Source organism: Panthera onca, chromosome A1 (assembly GCF_046562875.1).
Source record: "Panthera onca isolate mPanOnc1 chromosome A1, mPanOnc1 haplotype 2, whole genome shotgun sequence".
In the NCBI taxonomy this organism is placed as follows: domain Eukaryota; kingdom Metazoa; phylum Chordata; class Mammalia; order Carnivora; family Felidae; genus Panthera; species Panthera onca.
The window spans coordinates 75,659,881-75,680,917 of record NC_138339.1 but is presented as its reverse complement, the minus strand read 5'-3'; the positions used below and the strand labels follow the sequence as shown (position 1 = coordinate 75,680,917).

The 21,037-nt window shown below is 37.1% G+C and overlaps 2 protein-coding genes across 24 annotated transcripts in view; one reads left to right on the top strand and one right to left on the bottom strand.

Annotated features, from left to right (window-relative positions):
- GIN1 (gypsy retrotransposon integrase 1) overlaps positions 1–21,037 on the bottom strand; it is a 79,485-nt gene that overhangs the window by 17,584 nt on the left and 40,864 nt on the right. For 4 of the 7 annotated variants that reach the window (XM_078447697.2, XM_078447693.2, XM_078447700.2 and 1 more), the window contains one exon: positions 15,596–15,770. The exons of 1 other annotated variant lie outside the window; for it this stretch is intronic. The gene's annotated coding sequence lies outside the window, so the exon portion shown is untranslated. Of the gene's footprint in view, positions 1–4,788; positions 7,379–15,595; positions 15,771–19,466; positions 21,003–21,037 lie in introns of those variants that run through there. 2 more of the 7 variants (XM_078447703.2, XM_078447709.2) reach the window with 2 other exon arrangements.
- The window catches only part of PAM (peptidylglycine alpha-amidating monooxygenase), a 286,781-nt gene that overhangs the window by 257,743 nt on the left and 8,001 nt on the right, over positions 1–21,037 (top strand). For 2 of the 17 annotated variants that reach the window (XM_078447664.2, XM_078447676.2), the window contains exons 21-26: positions 1,747–1,862; positions 6,863–6,962; positions 9,193–9,246; positions 14,514–14,717; positions 17,623–17,679; positions 18,342–19,170. In XM_078447664.2, coding sequence (XP_078303790.1) covers positions 1,747–1,862; positions 6,863–6,962; positions 9,193–9,246; positions 14,514–14,717; positions 17,623–17,679; positions 18,342–18,523 — 713 coding nt within the window. In that variant the 3' untranslated portion in view covers positions 18,524–19,170. Of the gene's footprint in view, positions 1–1,746; positions 1,863–6,862; positions 6,963–9,192; positions 9,247–14,513; positions 14,718–17,622; positions 17,680–18,341; positions 19,171–21,037 lie in introns of those variants that run through there. The other 15 variants (XM_078447668.2, XM_078447677.2, XM_078447674.2 and 12 more) reach the window with 10 other exon arrangements.

Below are 21,037 nucleotides of genomic sequence, written 5' to 3'. Positions count from 1 at the left end.
AAAGTAGTATTGACTATTTGTAGCCACCACTGTTATATTTACATTTCTTGTTTTATTAAAGTTGCATATTCCTGCTGTCTTCCCAAGCTGCCCCCAGTTTATTTAGGACATGGAATAAATGGATTCAAGTATGCAGATAAGGAGCAAATTTGGCTTACACAAGGAATAAGTAATGAAGTGATAAAAGACTCATAAATTAATGTCAGTGAAAAAGAAATTCTCATGTTGGTTTTTATTTTATATCTAAGGAATAAATTTGGCAAGTCCATTCACTTAAAAAGAGGGTGATCAAGTTCATAGTGAATAAAAATAAATCAAATATGAAGAGAAAAACATTAAGAGAGAAGATGAGAGAAAATCTGGTTAAAAACAATCTAAGCAAAGACAAAGTGTATTATATTTGGAATTCTCTCTACAATATTGCACAACAGTAGTTGATTGTCATAGTATTTATTTTTTTCTTAGTATGATACGCTGAAGAACCTTTTCCTGGAATCCTTAAAAAAAAGATGAAAGGATCTTCAACAGTCATTTAGTTTGATGTGTATTTTATTGTGTTTCACTTGTTTTTTTTTTTTTAATTTTTTTTTCAATGTTTTTTATTTATTTTTGGGACAGAGAGAGACAGAGCATGAACGGGGGAGGGGCAGAGAGAGAGGGAGACACAGAATCGGAAACAGGCTCCAGGCTCCGAGCCATCAGCCCAGAGCCTGACGCGGGGCTCGAACTCACGGACCGCGAGATCGTGACCTGGCTGAAGTCGGACGCTTAACCGACTGCGCCACCCAGGCGCCCCTTGTGTTTTACTTCTTTAAAACATAATATTCAATCATCTGAAGTGTTTAAGCCAAACATCACTGTTTCCATTATTTTTTATAAGTACTACTATATTAAGAAATATAATTTTGCTACAAAAAGTATTCATGAAGTTAATATTAAAAGGGTGGTTTAGGGGCACTTGGGAGGCTCATTTGGTTAAGTGACTCTTGATTTCGGCTCAGGTCATGATCTCATGGTTTGTGAGATTCAGCCGCGCGATAGGCTCTATGTTGAAAGCGTGAAGCCTGCTTGATTGAGATTCTCTCACTCTCCCTCTCTCTTTGCTCCTCCCCCGTTCACACTCTCTTTCCCTCTCTCCCTCTCTCAAAATAAACATTTAAAAATAAATAAATAATGAAAAGATGGTCTGATTTTTTTAATTAGGAAAAAGTAGGTCTTTGATAATCTGAAGTATGCATCTCACATTTTCAAACTTCATTTGTTTAAAATCATATTATTCTGTTTCTGCTATAACATCACGTATTGCCTTTGTGTATTTTTCTCTGATTCTTCTGGTAAGGATAGCAGATATTATTTTTTAAAAGATCTAACATCCCACAATAATTTATGTAAAGGTTATCACTAGGATGTCTGTGATATGTCTCTCCATCTAGATCTATTCCTAAGCCTATGTATCTATATCTATATCAGTATGTGTGTATTCCTGATTTTTACTGGCTTCCTAAATGGAGAGGCCTTGTAATTCCTGGTTTTCCTATTGCAAGGAGATTAGTCCCTTAACCTGTTTGCCCCTGTTGTTATTACTTAAGAAGATAAATTTGCTTAGTGTATTATTTTCTACTTTTGTTTTCAATTATAAGGACCAGGCTGACCCTATATTAATAGTCTGTGTAACGTACATGTATATATTTGAAGGCCAGTTTTCTCCATATTTTAAAGAGTGTTTAACTGGATGTGTTGTCACAGGTTTGCTCTTTGCAGTGAATGGGAAGCCTTACTTTGGGGACCAAGAACCTGTACAGGGATTTGTGTTGAACTTTTCCAGTGGGGAAATTATGGATGTCTTCAAGCCAGTGCGCAAGGTATTCACATATATTGCCTAGGTATCAGTTTTCATGGGAATAAACTAAAATAGGAATCTTGGCATTCGATTTGTACTTGAATAATTTTTAAAATCTTTAAGGAGATGTGATAACCAACCGTCTTAGCTAGGTTGATAGGGGTTTCCTGTTACTATATTTTATTTAGAATAAATATCCTTGTCTGTTCTTAGATCAATTTCTTCAGATACAAAGCAACACTGTATGCTTTCTAAGGTTCTTAGTAGACTTCACGCAGGATAGCAGGTTGAAATTCACTGTAGTTAGAACACCAAAAAAAAATAATAATAATGTCTTTTCCTGGTTTCATCCAAGTAGAGAAGATACCACAGTATATCAAATTGTACTTTTGTAGTTCTCTTAGATCCAACAGAAATCTCGTTTGCTTTTTGTATGCTGTTACTACATTGAGCAACAAGACTTCAAAATAGCACTTCCTGGAGTTTAAGTCCTAAAGGCTTGGTTTAGATAAGAGACTAAAGGCTAGTTTTGACTTCACAAATGGCTTACCACTGTTTATTCTAATACTGCTTGTTTACAAACACACTGTCTGGTTCATCATGCCCACAGCTCTTTTGTCTCTTCAATGTACTTTCTCTTCAGTATGACTGCCTGAATGATCAGATTGTTCGTATAAACTTCCTAGATGTACTTGTGGCAGCACATCAATTTTAGAAAATTCAGCCTGCTCACTATCGACAGTAGCCAAATTAAAGAAAGAGCCTAAATGCCCATCGACTGACAAATGGATAAAGAAGATGTAGTATATATATACATAACGGAATATTACTTGTCAATCAAAAAGAATGAAATCTTGCCATTTGCAACAACATGGATGGAACTAGAGTGTATTATGCTAAGAGAAATTAGAGAAAGATAAATATTATATGATTTTACTCATATGTGGAATTTAAGAAACAAAACAGATGAATATAGGGGAAGGGAAGGAAAAATAAGGTGAAAACAGAGAGGGAGACAAACCATAAGAGACTCTTAAATACAGAGAACAAACTGAGAGTTGCTGGAGGGGTGTTGGGTAGGGGGATGGGCTCAATGGGTGATGGGCATTAGACGGGGCACTTGTTGGGATGAGCAGTGGGTGTTAGATGTAAGTGATGGAACATTATTACACCATATGTTAACTAACCTGGATTTAAATTTTAAGTAAAAGAAAAAAAAAAAGAAAAAAAAATTCAGCCTGCCAAAATGCTGCTTTAATAAGAGTTATTTTTCAAAACATGCAAATATTTATTGGCTTTACTTGGATCAAAATGCAGTTGCCATAAAGCACTGGACAAACTATCTCCATACTCATAATTCTTACAGTATTCTTTAAAATACCAAATTTGCTAGATTAAAAAAAAAAAAAACAAACTTTAAAGTGTCTCAATATTTGAGAAATATGTCTGTGAGACTACTGACAGCTAGTCTGGGATTTATTTATCCTAGAGATATTTATTAACTCCCTACTCTGTCATACGCCATGTTAGATAACTAAGGATATGGTGGTGAACAGAACAGGACATAGCCTACATAGCCTCTTCCTCAAATGGAGTTTTAGCTAAAGTTACAAGATCTGAGCTGAACCAAACTGAATCTGAACTAAAGATTGTAGTACAAATTCCTTATTTTTCCTAAGTTTCTATTGATATGCAACAAGAAGGACTTTTCACCGTATTTTACCTGAAAAGCTATACAGAATCAAATATCCAATCATAGTACCCTTCAGAAAGAAATTCATTACATTGATAATATCTATTTTACTTCAGTAGTGTTGCAGATCCTTACTGATTATCTGATATTCATTGTTTTGCCCCTTTGAGTTAACTTCCTCATATCTATTGATAAAGTAAGAGACTTAACTTTCTTTCAGGTCTTCACTTTGTATTAGAACAGTGTTTGCCTTGATTGTTCTTTTAATGCTAATATAATAATTGTTCTTTTAATGCTAATATAATATACTGTGTCAACCAGGACATTAACTTTTAATTCATATATGCATCTAGAAAGCAAAACTATGGGCTAAGCAAGAAGCTAAATTCTACATGAGCCTTATTCTCATAAAAATATGAACAGCCATGAATGAAAATCTTAGAAAGCATTATGCCTAAACATTAGCGTTCATCAGACATTCAACAATGAATAAGTCACAAGATGTAAGTCGTAAGTCAGTATAGCAAACTTAAATAGAGAGTCTAACTCCAAGGTGAAATTTGCTTTTCCTTTCAATAAACAGGACTTACAACAAAATGTAGAAATTTGTTCTGTGTTGACTCTGTAAACTAACATCAGTTGATGAATCTCTCAGAATTCCCATTTAATCACATTATCATCACAAAGATTAAATTTGGGTGAAGGAAACCATATGGTACTCTGATTCCTAAGTATGAAGAGATTCTTCTTTCAAATCAAAAGTCAGGTTTTGCATAATGTGTACCTGTTTGTGCCTGTCCACCACATATTTCCCCATGTACTTCAGTTCTCTCTTCTGTTACATTCTTTAGAAAAGTTTATGCCTGAATGTATGAGCTTCATTTTATGTCTATGCAGGGAGGCTCAGACCGTAGGACAGTAAAGATCAGGGCAAAAGATACACAGTTACCTTCCACTTTCTTACCCCCATTATCACAAGAAAGCCTACGGTCCCTAACATCTGGTTGCACACACATTCTTCAGGCTGGAATGGAATGGATCCCTGCCACTCCAAGCGAAAAGAAAAAAAAACCAAAAACAGAAAACAAAAACCAGCCTATATTTATGTTGTTTCTCTAACCTTAACAATGGAGATTAAAATTACAGTATTTGATAGGATTTGAACTCCAAATTTCACACAAGTGAAATTACTTATCCAAAGCTACAGAGTAAGTAGCACACCTGGATCATAAACACAAGTCTTTAGACCCTAAAATGTGTTTTAACCTTTTAATTCCCGGAGGTACACATCCATATACCAATGGATTATATTAAACTACAACATAACTCGGTGCAACTTCTTAGAGAGCTATTTTACTTCATATTAAGTAAGTTTAAACATTATTTTATGTTGAAGAAAACATAACTGTACAGAGAACACAAATCCCTTATGCAGTTTTAAGACAGAATATAAGATTTTGAGAGCAGGTTGATTGCCCTGGGCTGTGTCATCAGATGCCCCAGGAGGATGCTGTCATTCTTTCTTGTCAGTGTTACTTTGCTAGGGAGGGGTACTTCAAGAGGAGAGAGGAGAAACCTCAGAAAAGTTTACAAAGCCTAGACTGGAAGGTCTTTAAATCCATTCAACTCTGAAATCCTAAAGCTTACAACATGATTTTCTGTTTCAGATAACACAAAACAGAATAGTTCATTAAAGAAATTACAGTTGAGTGCATCCACTATTTCTCCCCCCTCAGCCCCTCCAATGGCCGCAGAGTATCTCCAGCAGAACCCCTGGTTCCCTGGATCAGCTTGAGAACCAGAGAGAAGTTCATTGTTATTGTAGCATGGAATTGATGACATATTGTGATTTATTTAAACCAAAGTCCTTAGCTAATGACGAGTTCACACATTTCCCCCTCACCTATTTATATTATTTTTCCTATCAGAAAATATGTAGCACTTTACAACCATATGCTTTGCAAAGCAGTTTCTAAGAACATATTTTGGTACAGAAGAGGAACTGCCTAGAATTTACAAGTCTGTTGCCACGTATTAGCTGAACCCAAAATAAAGATGAACATTTAATGACTGGCTTGTGAGATTTCAACAAGGCAACATTTTGATTTCTGGCTTTCTGTTCTTCTCATGTGCATTTGTCACAGCTCATTTGATAGTATGAGGGAATGAGCCTCCTTGGCATGGCTGTCTCATGTTTCTTTTCAGGGTGACAAATTGTTGCTGATTCGCAAAGTACAATAGTATCTCCACAGCATGTATTCTGCCCGCCTAAAGTGAGCTAGGAACAGTGGTTTGCCTCATCGGTGCCCTTTGTACTCAGCAAACTGAAGTGGGCAGATCCTGTCTGATAAGACCACAGGCAGGATAATGCTCCTGTTCACACGCACTGGTCATATTTCTGAGAACTGTATACTCAGGCCTACTGACCTCAAAGGTGAAAAAAATCATCCATGTCCTACCAGCTGGTGGACACGTGGCACCTCCGAAAGCTTCAGTAGCCAGACAGAAATGGCAGCAGCACAACATTTTAAGGCTGCTTTTCCAGGAACTAGTTTAGTGACCTTAGGAAAGTCACAGAAAGTGCTCCCCTGTCTCATGTCCTCATGACTGAGATGGCAATGATTTGAAATGGAACTATGTCATGAAGAAAAACATTAAACCACTGAATATTGAAATAGGTAAAAAAAAACAAAAAACAAAAAACAGGAAGTACTTGCAGGAAACACTCTATTTGTTTCCTTTTGCTGACTGAAAATACTACAAATACTGGGCTTCAGAGTAAGCAAACCCCACATTTGCTGCGTATCACTTTGGATGCATTCAGACTGAATGCCCTGAAACTTTGAAATGACTCCTCTTATCAGTAACGTATAAACAGCTTGTCAGGTAGCATATGGTAGGTAGCTTGATGGGAGCAATAACAAAAATTAATACTCAGTCTTTTTTTACTTGTGTAAATTAAAACAGGCAAATGTGATAGTGATTAAAAGAAGAAAGAAACATGGAGGCAAAAATACATATAACTAAATAGGTGGCTAATGTAACAGCAAGTAAACAAAACTGTAAAAAATTAATCTTCCTATAAATGCTCACTTTTAAAAGATTTGAAAGTCAGTGGTGAGGGTCCCTTGGCATTTCCCGAGGTGGCAGAGTCGGTGCCTGGTGAATGAGTGAATGCTTCTTCTTGGCCTAGAGTTGCTTTGACAGAATTATAGGTTGTTTGGTTTGATTCATAGGCTTCTTGCTTTGTTGTGTGCTTTGCTTTGTTTTTCTGCCTTTTCATGAAGAATTCAAGTGTAGGCTCACCACCCTCATTTTTATTCTGGCAGCACTTTGACATGCCTCACGATATTGCTGCGTCAGAAGATGGGACTGTGTATGTTGGAGATGCTCACACCAACACTGTGTGGAAGTTCACCCTGACTGAAAGTATGATTTTTAGAGTATTATTGTCCACATTTTCCCTCAGTTGCATCGCTTAAGAGTATGTGAAAAAAATATTTGCATTCCCTTCTCTTTTTATTGATAGGAGAAGGAAATCAAAGCATAATTGGCAGTTGTTAAACGACCTGTTTGGTTTCATTTCAGGGATTAAGCTGATTTTTAAAAAGTAGAGAGAAACACTTTTTTTTTTTTTTTTTCCTGGCAGTTATCTCCTTGTTTCCACAGATACTCCACAGGAAATTCTTGATGCCTGGAATAATGTCTGTTACATTGAAAGCCAATGTTAATTCCAAGTTAGTTCCAGAGGGAGATGATGGCTTTGGCAAAGCAGAGGAGCTACTGGCTTCCACCCTGGTGTCACTTCCCATGTGGCTCTTCAGCTCTCGGTAGCTGCCGAGCACCTAGGAACACCAGCACATCTGTGTCAGACACATAGTATCCCAAGCAGGAAGCACTGCATTTTCTCCTTTAGACTTCAGCTTGTTCAGAATACTGAACTGTTGTTTCACATAACTCAAAATTATGTCTGGGGACAGAAGAGTTTCCCCATTAGGATCAAGCCAGCTACTTTTGGGGATTTTCTAATGGCAATTTGGACATTATTTCTAATTCTTGAAAAGTATACTAACCTAGCCTCTGACATCATACTAAAAACAAGTTTCTCAATTAAACAGGGTCCAGGGCACCTGGGTGGCTCAGTCAATTGAGTGTCTGACTTTTGATTTCAGGTCAGTCATAATCCCTGGGTCATAGGATCGAGCACCACGTCAGGCTCCATGCTGAGTGTGGAGCGTGCTTAAGATTCTCTCTCTCTCCCTCTGTCCCTCTCCCCCACTCACACTCTCTCTCTCTCTCTCTCTCTCAAAAAAAAAAAAAAAAAAGGGTAGAAACAATAGGAGAAGATAGGGTTAAGGAAAAGAATTAAAGAATGGAAGACAGTAAAGCTGAGGTATCAGGAACTGCAACAAGCAATTTTAGATAGATAATAAGGTCATTTGGAATTAATGAAGATAAATACTAATTATAACAAGGAAAAGTGAAAATTACAACAAAGAAAAGAAGTAAGTTATAAGAAAGAGAAGTAATATCAAGAGTCCAAAAACTTTAATCGTTGAGCATACAGATCTTGGAACCCAAGTAAATTTGATAACTGCTATCTTCAGAATTGTCCTTTGAGTAGCTTTTGCTGTTTTGTAATAAGGACCCAGTTAGAGTTGAGGGCACAGAGATGTCTGTGGACTGTTCTATTCCAGCAGTAGCCTTACATTCCCCTTGTAAGTGTAGCTTTCCCACCATCTGCCTCCTCAAAGAGGAACCAGAACGTGTGGCAGACAGGAAAGTAAATAGATGGATAATTCCCAAATCCAAGACTAAATCCAGGCTTTTCCAAATTAAAAAAAAAAAAAAAAATGAATAGCTTTCAAGATAGAAAAGACCTCAGAAATCTAGACAGTATCTTCATTTTGCAGACAGGAATATGATACTTGAACTCATTAAGATTCTGGTCTGAGGGTCTTTATACCATCCTAGTGGTCAGTACTCAACAGAGATGCATATCCAAGTCACGGTGGGGAGGGCTTTCAAAACACGTGGCCAGATCCTACTCAAGATCTATAGAAAGAAGAGGGTGACAATATGTGTATTTTGGAAAGTCTTCCCAAGTGGTTTTGACAATCCCTTGGTTGAGAAGCGCTGCAATAAACATTCAGCTTTGAAAGAGAAAAACGCTCTCTGGAGTCCAGAATGCAACTGAATAATAAATCTCGAAAACAGTACTTTTGGAACAGTAAGACTGCCATCGGAGGCTAAACAAATGTCCCCTGTCTTTGCATTCTGCTATTTAACTAGTGAAATCTACTTATGTAGCTAGAATACTGGTAATCAAACATGGCAGAGTTAGTCATCAGTCCATGTCCATATAAAAACAGAACCACTTGATATTTCAAAAATACATTCATTATGAACTCCACAAGGAAAATCTTATTTTGAATATGAAGAGCTTAGAAATGTTTCAGCTTTCCCTAGGAGACTGTATCCAGGATTCATGGGCCTGGCACCAAATTAGTGGTTTGTCTTAAAACTCTTCTGTAATATGATATTGCATTTGATGAAGTGAGAAAATATTTGCTATTAAGGAAAATTAATGTCAGAATTAAGTTTTCAAATCTTTTTTGGAGATTTTGATTTTCTTTTTCCTTTGCTGTGCTATTTACAGAAATGGAACATCGATCAGTAAAAAAGGCTGGCATTGAGGTCCAGGAAATCAAAGGTTGGTCAGATTCCTCTTATGACTGTGAAACCCAAGACTATTTGTGCTGAATTATTTTATGGCTCTTGATTGCACATTAAAAAATATCAGACTAAAAATATAATCCGGTAAATCATCCATAACTTCTACTATGTACTGAGCCTTTAAACCTGCATGTTGCTACTGTTTTCTCTCTTAAATGGACTGGTAATAATGAGCTCAAATTCACTGATTTCAAGTGATAGAAAGTGATTCTGAACAAGCGGGCCAAAGACATTCAAAGAGGAAAAAAAAGTAAGCCAGCCACTTTTAGAAGTACATTAACCTCAGACAAGCAGAAAAATACCATCCAGTATACTGGAAAAGGCCTTCCATAATGGGCTGTAGTCTAAATGAGTGAAAAACATATCTTTGGTGAGTTACTGTTATAGGGGCCTGACAAGATGAGCTGTTCCCTAAGCTCCAATCTTAGCACCAATCGCCCCAAAATTTACTGAGGGCCATCTATGTATAAGGGGCTATAACTGGTTTAAGGGAAGTGTAACTGTGCCTGACTTCAAAAGACTTATAACCTATAAGGGGAGAGAGGGGGGGAGAGAGAGAGAGAGAGAGAGAGAGAGAGAGAGAGAGTGTGTGTGTGTGTGTGTGTGTGCGCGCGCACGCGCACGCATATGCATATACACAAATAAGTATAGCTTTGGTACATACTATCAGGAATGGGAAATGGAATTTAGCTACTGTTAAGCAACCACTGGTTTAATTCGAAATCCTAGTCAAATTATTCTCTTCCTTTTCTAGGATCAGTTTATATTTGTACACGTTATACTATCTGCAGGGTTTTGACATGGTCATGTAAAATTAAGAACTCAATATAGGGTGCTCCTAATGTTTAAGAAGCAAAGTGATTCCATTATTAGTTGCTTTACAAATGATTCACCTAGATATTCAGACTTAACCCTAGGCTTACTTGTTTTCCTTTCTCATGAAAGCAGATGGGAAAAGATACAAAGAAGCAAGAACCAAGAGGGAGCTTAGGGATTTTATATAGGCAGATAAGAGAATATAGCCAACTCAAGGTTGAAAGGGGTAAAATAATATTATAAAATAAATAAATAGCAAATGTTTGGCATTTATAGAGATTCAACACAGGTGACTCTACTGGGTGGCATTGATACCACACTCATATTGAAGAGTTCCTGATCCTTTATTTTTCTATGATTGTTACATACAGAATTATTAGTGAGTTGTTTTCCCTGGAATAAATATATTATTATTAGTAATAGCTATCATTCATGGAGCACAAACAATGAACTATACAAAAATTACTAAATTAATTCCTTACACCAGCCATGTGATAATTTGGTATTATCCCCATTTTACACATGAGGAAATCGAAGATCAGAATTACTACTAAGTGATAGAGCCGGGGTTAAACCACAGTTTATTTGCCACTGAAGTCTGTGCTGGTAACCACTATTCCTGTACTACTGAGGAGAAATGAATGCCACCAATTCATTTACCATAAATTCTTCCAAGAGCTATAGGTTGGGGATGGTTGTATTTACTCTGAAATCTCTGGGATTTCACAGTGGCCTCAAGCCACTTCTGTTTAAATAAGTTCCACCAAAAATAAAATAAAATAAAATAAAAATCGTAGATTATAGTGTTTGGATTGTTGAGAACAGCCCATCCACACTGATCTCTTCTCGCCTGGCCAATGAAGGATGAACAGTGAGCGCTCTCCCCACACCATGTCCTCTTTCCTCAGTGCACACCACTGACTGAATTCAGAAAACCTCCCAGCCTTGTGGCGGAACACAGGAGTTCAAATAGTAAATGTCATTGAGCTATCTTGTCATGACATTCACATTTTAATAGGAATACCTAAACTCAAATACCCAAACTCAAATGAAGTTGTTCTAGTCCTCTGTTGGATTCATATGACTCTCATTAAACCTTTCTTTTTTTAAGATTATTTCCTTATTACACAAAGGAGTATAAAGCATGCTGAATCTCCAAAAGTTTGTCTTTTATCAAAATCTGAAAACTTAATTTAAACCATCCCTTACAAAAGAGAGGGAGAAACATCATTCCAGATTTAGCTGCTGTATAAATTTCCAAATTTGAGTAACCTCTGATGACCTTCATCCCCACTGTGAATGGTCATATAACTGATGAGTAATAACAGGGTTTCAGAACCAGTGTTGTGTTCACAGGGAGTTGCACAGTAAGAGAATGTGTGATGACAAGAAACTTAGGAAAAGCATTTTCAAATCAAGTTGCTAGGGATGAAAGATGTCAAAATCGTAGCCTTTACCCCTAGCTCCCCAAATAAAAGATGATGATAGTGAATCAGTCTCAGTAACATAAAAAGAAACTCTCTAGGGCAGCTAGCGTCTTAGGCCTTATGGAGAACAACATATTATAGGGGAAACACACTGCATTAAAAAAATAGTAATAAAAAGAAAGGAAAGAGTAATCTCATTGGTGCTATCTGCACTTTTCCTGTTACTTGCTAGTATGCCATCTAAAACCTTCAGTCGTCAGTTGTGTCTGTAATAAACTGGGTAATAATTGCTGTATTGCTGTATTAAGAATGTCTCTCCTTTACTGTCCGAGTTATTCCAATTCCAAGAGGTCTCTGGGCTTCTCCCCTCTCTCAAGGGGAAAGAAACATGTTCATGCTTGAGTGTGTGAGCTCACACAAGAATGCACCTAGGCTCCCTTTCTAAACTCAGGGCTTTAAAGAAGGGAAAAAACTTCCTGTATGTCAGCTTTTCAAAATTATACTTATTTCCAAGTATGTATAGGGATGCCAGAAGAGCTTGTTTGAAGACATTTTTGTTTAAAATGCAGTACATCTGGCATCGTACATGATAGAAAAATGTCACATGAGGCAGCCCCTCTCTTCCAGAAGCCCCAGGTTCTGGATAATATTGGAGCTTCTTCACTGCTCCTTCATCAGGGATGCTCCAAATTAAAGAATTTAATTTTCAGTTAAAGAATTTAGGATAAAGAATAAAAGTGGCAGAATTTGAATTGTTACTGTTTTGAAATTCCTTAATTCCTTAAATCATAACTATTTTTTAGACTTTTTATTCCACTTATAAAAGTTCCTGAGAAAGAACAATATTGTTGTTTTGTTTTGTTTTGTTTTTTTACTGGGAAATCTAAATTTATCCTCTTTCTTTAAGATATAGAGTATTTTTTAAAATCTAAACATACTTCAGCAGGTTCAAAAGTTAGAATGTTGGTGTATTTTTAGTAGATGCACTCAGATTACCAAAGGGAATGTGGACATCAAGAATTTCTCAAGTGTAGTGTGTATACCTTAGTGAGGTTATTACCTCATTCTCAGCATACTCTCTGTGAATGCTAAACTGATTCTGTTAGTCTGTCACCTACTTCACAGTTCTTGTTTCCTTTTACTGGAGCTCACTCCTAGCTCTGCCTTTATAAAAAGGGAACTGAAAATGAGCTGGTACAGCCATTGTCTCTGGTGCCAGCAAACCCACTAAATGACAGAAAATGCTATGTAATTATTCTGGTTATAGTCACCTTCAAATAGAAACAAATCCTTCTTTCAAGGCAACAAATTTTTGACTACCAATCTGTATCTTTGGTCTGTTTTTTTAATCTTGTCTTCTATTTATTGTTATTTTCCTGCTTAAATATAGAAGGAATTTAAGTAAAACAGAACAATTTGCCTATCTCTCCTATAGTAATGAAGAAAAAGATGTAACAATTAGTGATCAGGAAGAGTAAGAATCACACTTATATTCCTCTTGGAAACTGAGATCCAGACAGGTTAAATTGGAGCCATCTAGATCTACGAACCAATCCCTTTCCTTCTCTCCTGCTGAAGTTTCAAAGAGCCACTCCAGTGGACAAAAAATTGAAATAATGGTTTCCCCTTAACCATAGTACAGAGAAGGAAATGAAGACTATGGGGCCATCTGTAAAATGGTGATACTAACAATGCCTACTCATAGGCTTGGTGTAATGATTAAATGAGAACATTGCCTGAAACAGTCTAAGTGCTCAGTAGGTTTCATTGAGATCATGAAGGAGGCTGGCTCAGAACATTGAAGCAAATAGCTGCAAAAAACTTATAAGCAAAAAGCTTATAGTGTCTTAAGTAATTTGAGAAATCCTTCCTTGGAGAATTGTCCAGCAAGCTACTAAGAATGTGAACACATATTAAACATTAACCAAAGATTTTCCTGATTGTGTTGAACCAGCTATTCCTGCCATTTTGTCAAAATTTCCATGAGGCCATATGATACACTCTACATCACACCAAGAAACTGAAGTTCCAGAAATCTTGTGAGCATTTTGGCAAAGATGATAGTAACTTCTAGACTTTGCACACTAGGGTTTTTGTACAAGCACACATATGTGCTTCTGGAGGGCAAGAATGTTGGAAGGCTCAACCTTCAAGTCAGTAGTTGTTAAGATACCTGAAGCAGTTTATATGGTTCAGTTGAATCATTTCCCAAACAGTACTTTAGGCCTGTTATCTACCCAGTACCAGTCAATACCAGAGAATTGTTCTATTTTCATCATACACAGAATCATATATACAGTGCTTCTGTGTATACTTACGGCTTGCTAGGAACTGTATAAAAGAACCTGAAAAGGACACAGTTCTTTTTCCAGTTTGAAATCCTAGAATTAATGTGTGTCACTGTGCATGTGATGTGCCAGTAACTCATTGAACATTAACAAGATTCATAAACTAAAGATACAAGGAAACATGCTTATTAAACACCATCTCTATGATAAACATTCACACTCAACAATTTTATAAAGGAGGTGTTTTGTTTGTTTGTTTATCATCATAGTTCTACAGATGAGGTTACTAAGGCCCAGATTATTTAAGTAACTTGCCCAAAGTTACACAGCCAATTTATATAGGAGAACTAGGATTTCAGCCTAGATTCATTTGACTGTAGTATGCACACCAATTCTTTGCCTGCACCATACTGCCTATTAATTTTAACTTTGAAAAAAATGCAAAAGGAGGATATTTGTTTTGTGGAATTATGGGGAATAAAGGGTAGGATCAAAGAAAACCAACTTAAAGGTACAAAACCATTGGGTGGATATTACTAATCACAATACCTGCTGCTAGCTTGGTAGATTCAGATATTGAAATGTGAACCCCACATGCACGGAACTCAACAAGTTCTTTATGAGCAGTTGTTGATTTGACTGGGTAGGGGTGGGTGGTTGGGTTTTGGAATCTTTGAGTCAGTTGAATATTGTGAACTCTTCTTTCCCTGAAGAATCCGAGGCAGTTGTTGAAAACAAAATGGAGAACAAACCGGCCTCCACAGAGTTGCAGAAGATGCAAGAGAAACAGAAACTGATCAAAGAGCCGGGCTTTGGAGTGCCCATTGTTCTCATTACAACCCTTCTGGTTATTCCGGTGGTTGTCCTGCTGGCCATTGCCTTATTTATTCGGTGGAAAAAATCAAAGGCCTTTGGAGGCAAGTAAAATGAGCCCCTTGAACTTGGAACCTACCTTTGAAAGAGTGTTTGGCCTAAGTATCCCCAAAGTTTGGTTGTGATTTTTTTCAGTGTTTTTTCTAAATGCTCTCTGCCTTTTTGGATATTATTGTTTATGTTCCAAATATTGTTTATAGTTAGTATCACCATAGAAAAAGTATCTGAAGCCTCAGAAATTTAGATAGTTAGATTAAAATATAACTTTTAATACTGCCTTTTAGCAATTGGCATAAGCCGAGTTAATGTCTCCACATGAAATTGTGTAGATACGTAGTCACTATAAATTAGGGTCAGGAAGGAGGAGATCCTTGCTGTTAGAAACAGGCCCAGGCTTCAAAATACCTAGGTCCATTCTTTGGGAGTTATATATTTCCCCTGCTAGTCCTGGCTTTAGCTCCTAGCTACATGACCTTGGGCAAGTTACTTAGTCTCTCCAAGCCACAGTTTCCTCATCTATAAAGTAGGGATAAAATACTCACAAGGTTGTGTGAAGATTAAGGGAAATAATAAACATAAAGCATTTATCAACAGTATCTGCCACCAGGTAAGTGCTCAAGTAACACCAATGATTGTGAAAAACAGTCATTGGTAATACAGTAATAGAAGTCATAAGTCATAAAAGATACTTATCTTAAACCTCAACTTTCTCAGGAAATTAACTATTTATTCCTACAATACATCATTCAGTAGCTTTTAAATAGTCACAATTTGGGCCATCAGCCTTCCTTCACCAGACAAGGCAGGGTCCAGTGTTGGAATCAGTATTTTATCAGATCATTATCATAGTGTAGGAAGAGGAGCTGTGTTCCTTTCAGGACATTCAAATAAACAAACAAATAATCCAACCCATGATTCTTACCTCCCAGGAGCAGTCCCTTGGCTGGCTTCCCAGGCTCTAAGGCAAGAGTCTACAACTGTGTTGGGGAAGGAATCTGTGGGCCAGGGTGGGAGGCAGCATTCGATCAAGAAGTAGCATCTGATTCTATTTCAGGCCAAGGTGACCATGGCAGGGATTCAGTGCCCACGGCAAAGCCCTGACACAGAAAAGCACACAGAAACAAAGAACAGAGGATTCCATTTAATTAGTTGTGAAAGGGAATTTTTCTAGGACTTTGGTTTGCTGTTCATCTGCAATTGATAAAGCTCTCAAAAATACAATTAACTCTTCAAAAAGAACTTCTTTTGAGCCCCTGTTAAGGGTATGGAACTGTGGTAAGCAGAAGCAAAGATAAACATAGTCGTTGTCTTCATGGAGTTAGATGGAAGCTTCAAAAGAGCAAAAATCTTACATGTTGACTTGTTTACTTATGTATCCTCAGCACAGTCACAGTTCCTGGCACTAGAGGTTTGATAAATAGTTGTTGGGGAAATGACTGAATAAATAAGTGGAGCTCACAGAATAGATGAAACATAAAAAAAGAGAGGACTGTCTATAAAGGTAACAACAGAGGGTGGTAAGTGCAGTGATAAATACGCAGAGCATCAGGAACACAAGGGGCTGGGACCAGGCAGCAGGAATGGTGGTATTCAGCCACACTGGAAGGAGTAGTAGCTGGGGAGTTAAGAAGGTTTGGTCTCTCCTGTTCACCGGTAAGCACGTGTGACACGGCACTGTTACAGAATACTGAATTTACAGGAGTGTGTTGGGAAGGCAGAGACCTAAGTCAGACCATATGAAATTACCTTTATTCATATTGAAATATTCAACAGAAATATTGCAGTTTTATATGGTTCCATATAATACATTTAATTCTAAAAGTAGATCAGCCTGTCACCTTTTTTCAGCATTTGTTCTGGATAGATCTTGTCCAATTAATGAGTTTTTAGTAACCCTCATAAAAGACCTTCCATTTATTCAACACATACTTATTGCATGTCACTTCCACATCAGACACTGTGGTAGGCACAGGGAATACAAAGCCAGCTAAGTAAAGGCTGTCCTGCATCCTTATAGAACTTACAATCTAATTTGTTGGCTCTCTAACAGTCTTAATCAGATTCTTCCCTTCTTGCCTATTTTTCTCCACACCCACTCTTCTACCTTTCCTCTGCCATCTGCTTGCTAGCTTTTTCCTCGAGGCTGCCTCTACTCCTGGTTAGAGGCTTCATAGGAGAACCCCAAGCCTCACTTCCCTGTCTACAGCCCTTAGGGGAGTAGCCCTTAGGGGAGGTCAGGACAAAAAGTACAGACAGATACAGAGCAAAGGGAAAAATAAGTCCATTGGGAGTTCTGCCTCCCCATAAAGAAAGAAAGTCCATCCATCAGGAAGATGGGAAGCTCCAAGGGAGAGTTTGGGTCACTTTTATGACTGAAATTATTCAGTGTTTCAGGTCCTTGCCTTCAGTTAAGTCCTACACAAAGAAGAAATGATGTACGTGAATCCAAGGCTGTCTCAAGCACAACATGTACTGTGCTTAATAGAAAGATTAAAGCCTAAGACAAAAGTCCTAATTTATAATAACCAAAGCTTCCCAAGTTGTTATAAACTCTTGGTAATTTAATTTTGTCCTAATAAAAATAACTAATATTTATTGAGCATTTACTGTGTAGCTACCAGGCACTGTTCTAACCACATCACATGCAGTATCCCATCTAAACCTTGCAGATGGGTAGGGAATTATCATTGATCCCTCTTTTCTCCAATGAGAAAACTGAGGCTCAAAGAAGTAATTTATTGAGACTGCACAGCATTGAAGTCGAACCCAGCTCTGGCCCTCAGATACATCACAATAACATATCGCCTTTTTTCCCCCTTAGGATTGCTTACAGACAAACACAGGCCTTGTTTTTAATCATTTATGAACCTCTGATTCGGTATTGAAAGTTGAGCCCATGGTTGAGGAGGGTGACTGGGACTCATTTTGAAATGTGCCATCTTTTTCTAGCAGATTCTGAACACAAACTTGAGGCAAGTTCAGGAAGAGTGCTCGGAAGACTTAGAGGTATGCCTGTGACCTTTCAGAATCCTTCACATGTGGCTCAGAGTCAACACGCTCATGTCCTTTACAGAGCAGGGATCTAATTCCCATACTCTCTCTGAAAAGTAAACTCCTCATGTGCAGCACAGCAATGTTAAATGCAGAATGCAAACCGTAAACTAACCTGAAGTATGTGGCGCTGGCAGCACATTTCCCAGTTTCGTTTTTTTCTACCTTGCCTTTCTATATTTAATTCTCTTCCCCTGCCTTTTATCTATCTGGCTTCATTTGTCTTCAGTAAATTTTCTTTCACTCCTGTCAGCATGTCAGTGCTTGTCATAGTGAAGATGACCTTTTCATATAGTCATTGAAATGAAGAGCTCCTCAAGGGATCCCAGTTCCAGAGAGCCTGGAAAAAGCAGGAGCTGGGAAATGAATCTTAAAGAATCCTACAGAAACACATAATCCTGGGGAGCTTTTTTCTTATTTATTTTAATAAATCAGTACAAGTAATATCTTTCTGACTCTGTAGGTTAAGTATCTCTTTCACTTATGTTGTTGTTGTTAATATCTACCCTTTCCCATCCCAATATCTAATGTGTTTACCATTTAAGAATTTACAAGTACACCGAGAATCATTTGTGCAAACTTTCCATCAGTTCTATGTCACTGTGTGCTTTCTCCAGGAAAGGGAAGTGGAGGCTTAAACCTCGGAAATTTCTTTGCAAGCCGGAAAGGCTACAGCCGGAAAGGGTTTGACCGTCTTAGCACCGAGGGAAGTGACCTAGAGAAAGAGGAGGATGATGGAAGTGAATCGGAAGAGGAGTATTCAGCACCTCTGCCTGCGCCCTCACCTTCTTCCTCCTGAAGACGGGCTTTGATTTAGGTTGATGAGATTTTCCAAGAATGCCCGATTCCTTTCCCTTTAGCACGTTTAGAGTTTTGCGTATTTAATTGTAAACTGTACTAGTCTATGTGGGACTGTACATGTTTTATTTCATTTGTTTTTAGTTGGCTTCTGTTTCTAGTTGAGGAGTTTCCTAAAAGTTCATAACAGTGCCATTGTCTTTATATGAACATAGCCTAGAGGAATGGTCCTCTTCTTCCATCACACTACTAATTTAATGATGGAAGCTTTGCTCATTTACATTTTTGAGACTTTTCTGTAGATGTAAATAACCCCATTCTCTGCTTGAACACAGTATTTTCCCAATAGCACTTCCATTGCCTATGTCTGTCTTTGGTGCCTTTCCTGTTCAGCATTCTCAGCCTGTGGCAGTAAAGAGAAACTTTGTGCTACATGAGGACAAAGCTGCTAAATCTCCTATTTTTTTAAAATCACTAACATTATATTGCAATGAGGGAAAGAAAAAAAAGTCTCTATTTAAATTCGTTTTTTAATTTTCTTCAGTTGGTGTGTTTTTGGGATGTCTTATTTTTAGATGGTTACACTGTTAGAACACTATTTTCAGAATCTGAATGTAATTTGTGTAATAAAGTGTTTTCAGAGCATTAGCTGTCAGAGTGTATTTTGCAATTTTTGCATACTTGCAGGGTTTTGTATACAACTTTTGTAATAATTACACAAACCACGGATATAGTGAAAACTACCCAATGTCTTCAGCAGAAAGAAATGTGTTGTATTGTATTAAAATGAAGATGATATTTTGTTATGTAGCTGATATAAATTAAAAACCAGCATCAGAGTTTACATACATGTGTAAATCCAGGCTCTCTTTTAAATTTAAAGAGGGGTTTTGCCTGTGTATCAATCAGGAGGTAAATAATTTAATAAAAGGTGATCTAGCTAAGAGGAAACCTGTGTCTCAAGTTACATATGCAAATAGACCCATCAATATAGGTTACTACTAGTTTTCTTTTTAAAGAATAATTTCACTCCAATTCCATGTATTCATGGGAATATTCATCTCTTACAGGAACTATGAATTACTTTTATAACATCTTTTTCATAATTCATCAATGCAGTTTAGTAAGAACGTGATCACTTTTCTTTGTGTAATAATCAGACTCTAGAACCCTTTCTTCAAAATGCCTGTATTTGCAATCCAGGCATCTTAGTAGTGGCACATTAGAGATTTAATTGACTCATCATGAAAACAATAGAGTGCTTTGCAAAAAAAGTATATTAATTAGAATGTCTTCCAGCTATGTTGTTTTTAAAAATCTAACATAACCTAGATTTTTTTCTTCTCATACACCAAAGAAGATCTGATTGAAAGATTTATTACTTCCCATATATTCACCTTCCTGGTATAGCTTAATTTGGGCATCCTACCCAAATAGAAGCTTCACCTTTTTTTTTTTTATTCTTATCTTCCTTCTCAAATAAGGATATATTTACCTCCCTTTGCCCACTCCTTTATGCCCCTTTCAGTGCATACTGGTAAACATGTAAATGTAGAATGATAACACTATTCTGAGGTATATGTGCCTGTTCACAGTATGTAAGATATTTTTATTTCAACATCAGAATTAGTCCAGTACCCCCCCCCCCCGCCCCCACCAAGACACATGTTTTATAGGTTGACTTTGATGTTGTTCAAGTTTGCTTACATTGAGGAAATTAGTTGACTTGCACTAAGGTCATATTTTGTGGTGCAATATTTGATCATCAGCTCTATTAGCTGCTTTTTTAAATGTTACCTACATCAAATCTTATTCCTAAACAGTTTACAATGACTCAATGGATGCAAAAAATAAAAATGATAAATGATAAGGAGGTGAAAAAGATAAATGGAGAACAAAGATAAAAATGGAGAACAAAGATAAAAAGAAAAATTAATACGAGAGTAGTTCCTATTACACCTGCTCAGGCCAAGACGTTGGCTCTAAGATTTCTAGCAGCTCATTAAATAAAACTTGATTAGTTATATAATTCATAAATCCATTAAACATTTAGAATTCCTAATTATAAGGACAGAAAAACTTGTTCCCAAATATCTTCTGAAAGACAGCAGCAAGATGTGTGAGTCTTCAACAATATCCACAGAGTAGACAAATACATTTTGCAAGTCTGTTCTTACATATATCCCTCAATATAGCATGTGACATCTTATATCTCATATAAGCAAATGGCATTATAAAAAAGAAGATACAGAAAAAGAAAATCTGGGGCATTATAAACCTGTCCTAGTACACTACCCTTATTCTACTAACCTGGCTTAAAGATGGTAGACTAGAAATGAATGAACTGCATTGCCTTCAAGCAATCTCTCCATTGATTATTGTTCTTAGCTGAATTTCATTCACTGAGCCACTCAGAGAATGCACTGCCTGGGAAGCGTCTCAAGAAGTGGATCCCATCCCTGGCTTCACAGTAGAATCCCCTGGGGAATTTAAGGAAAAAAAAAAAAAAAAAAAA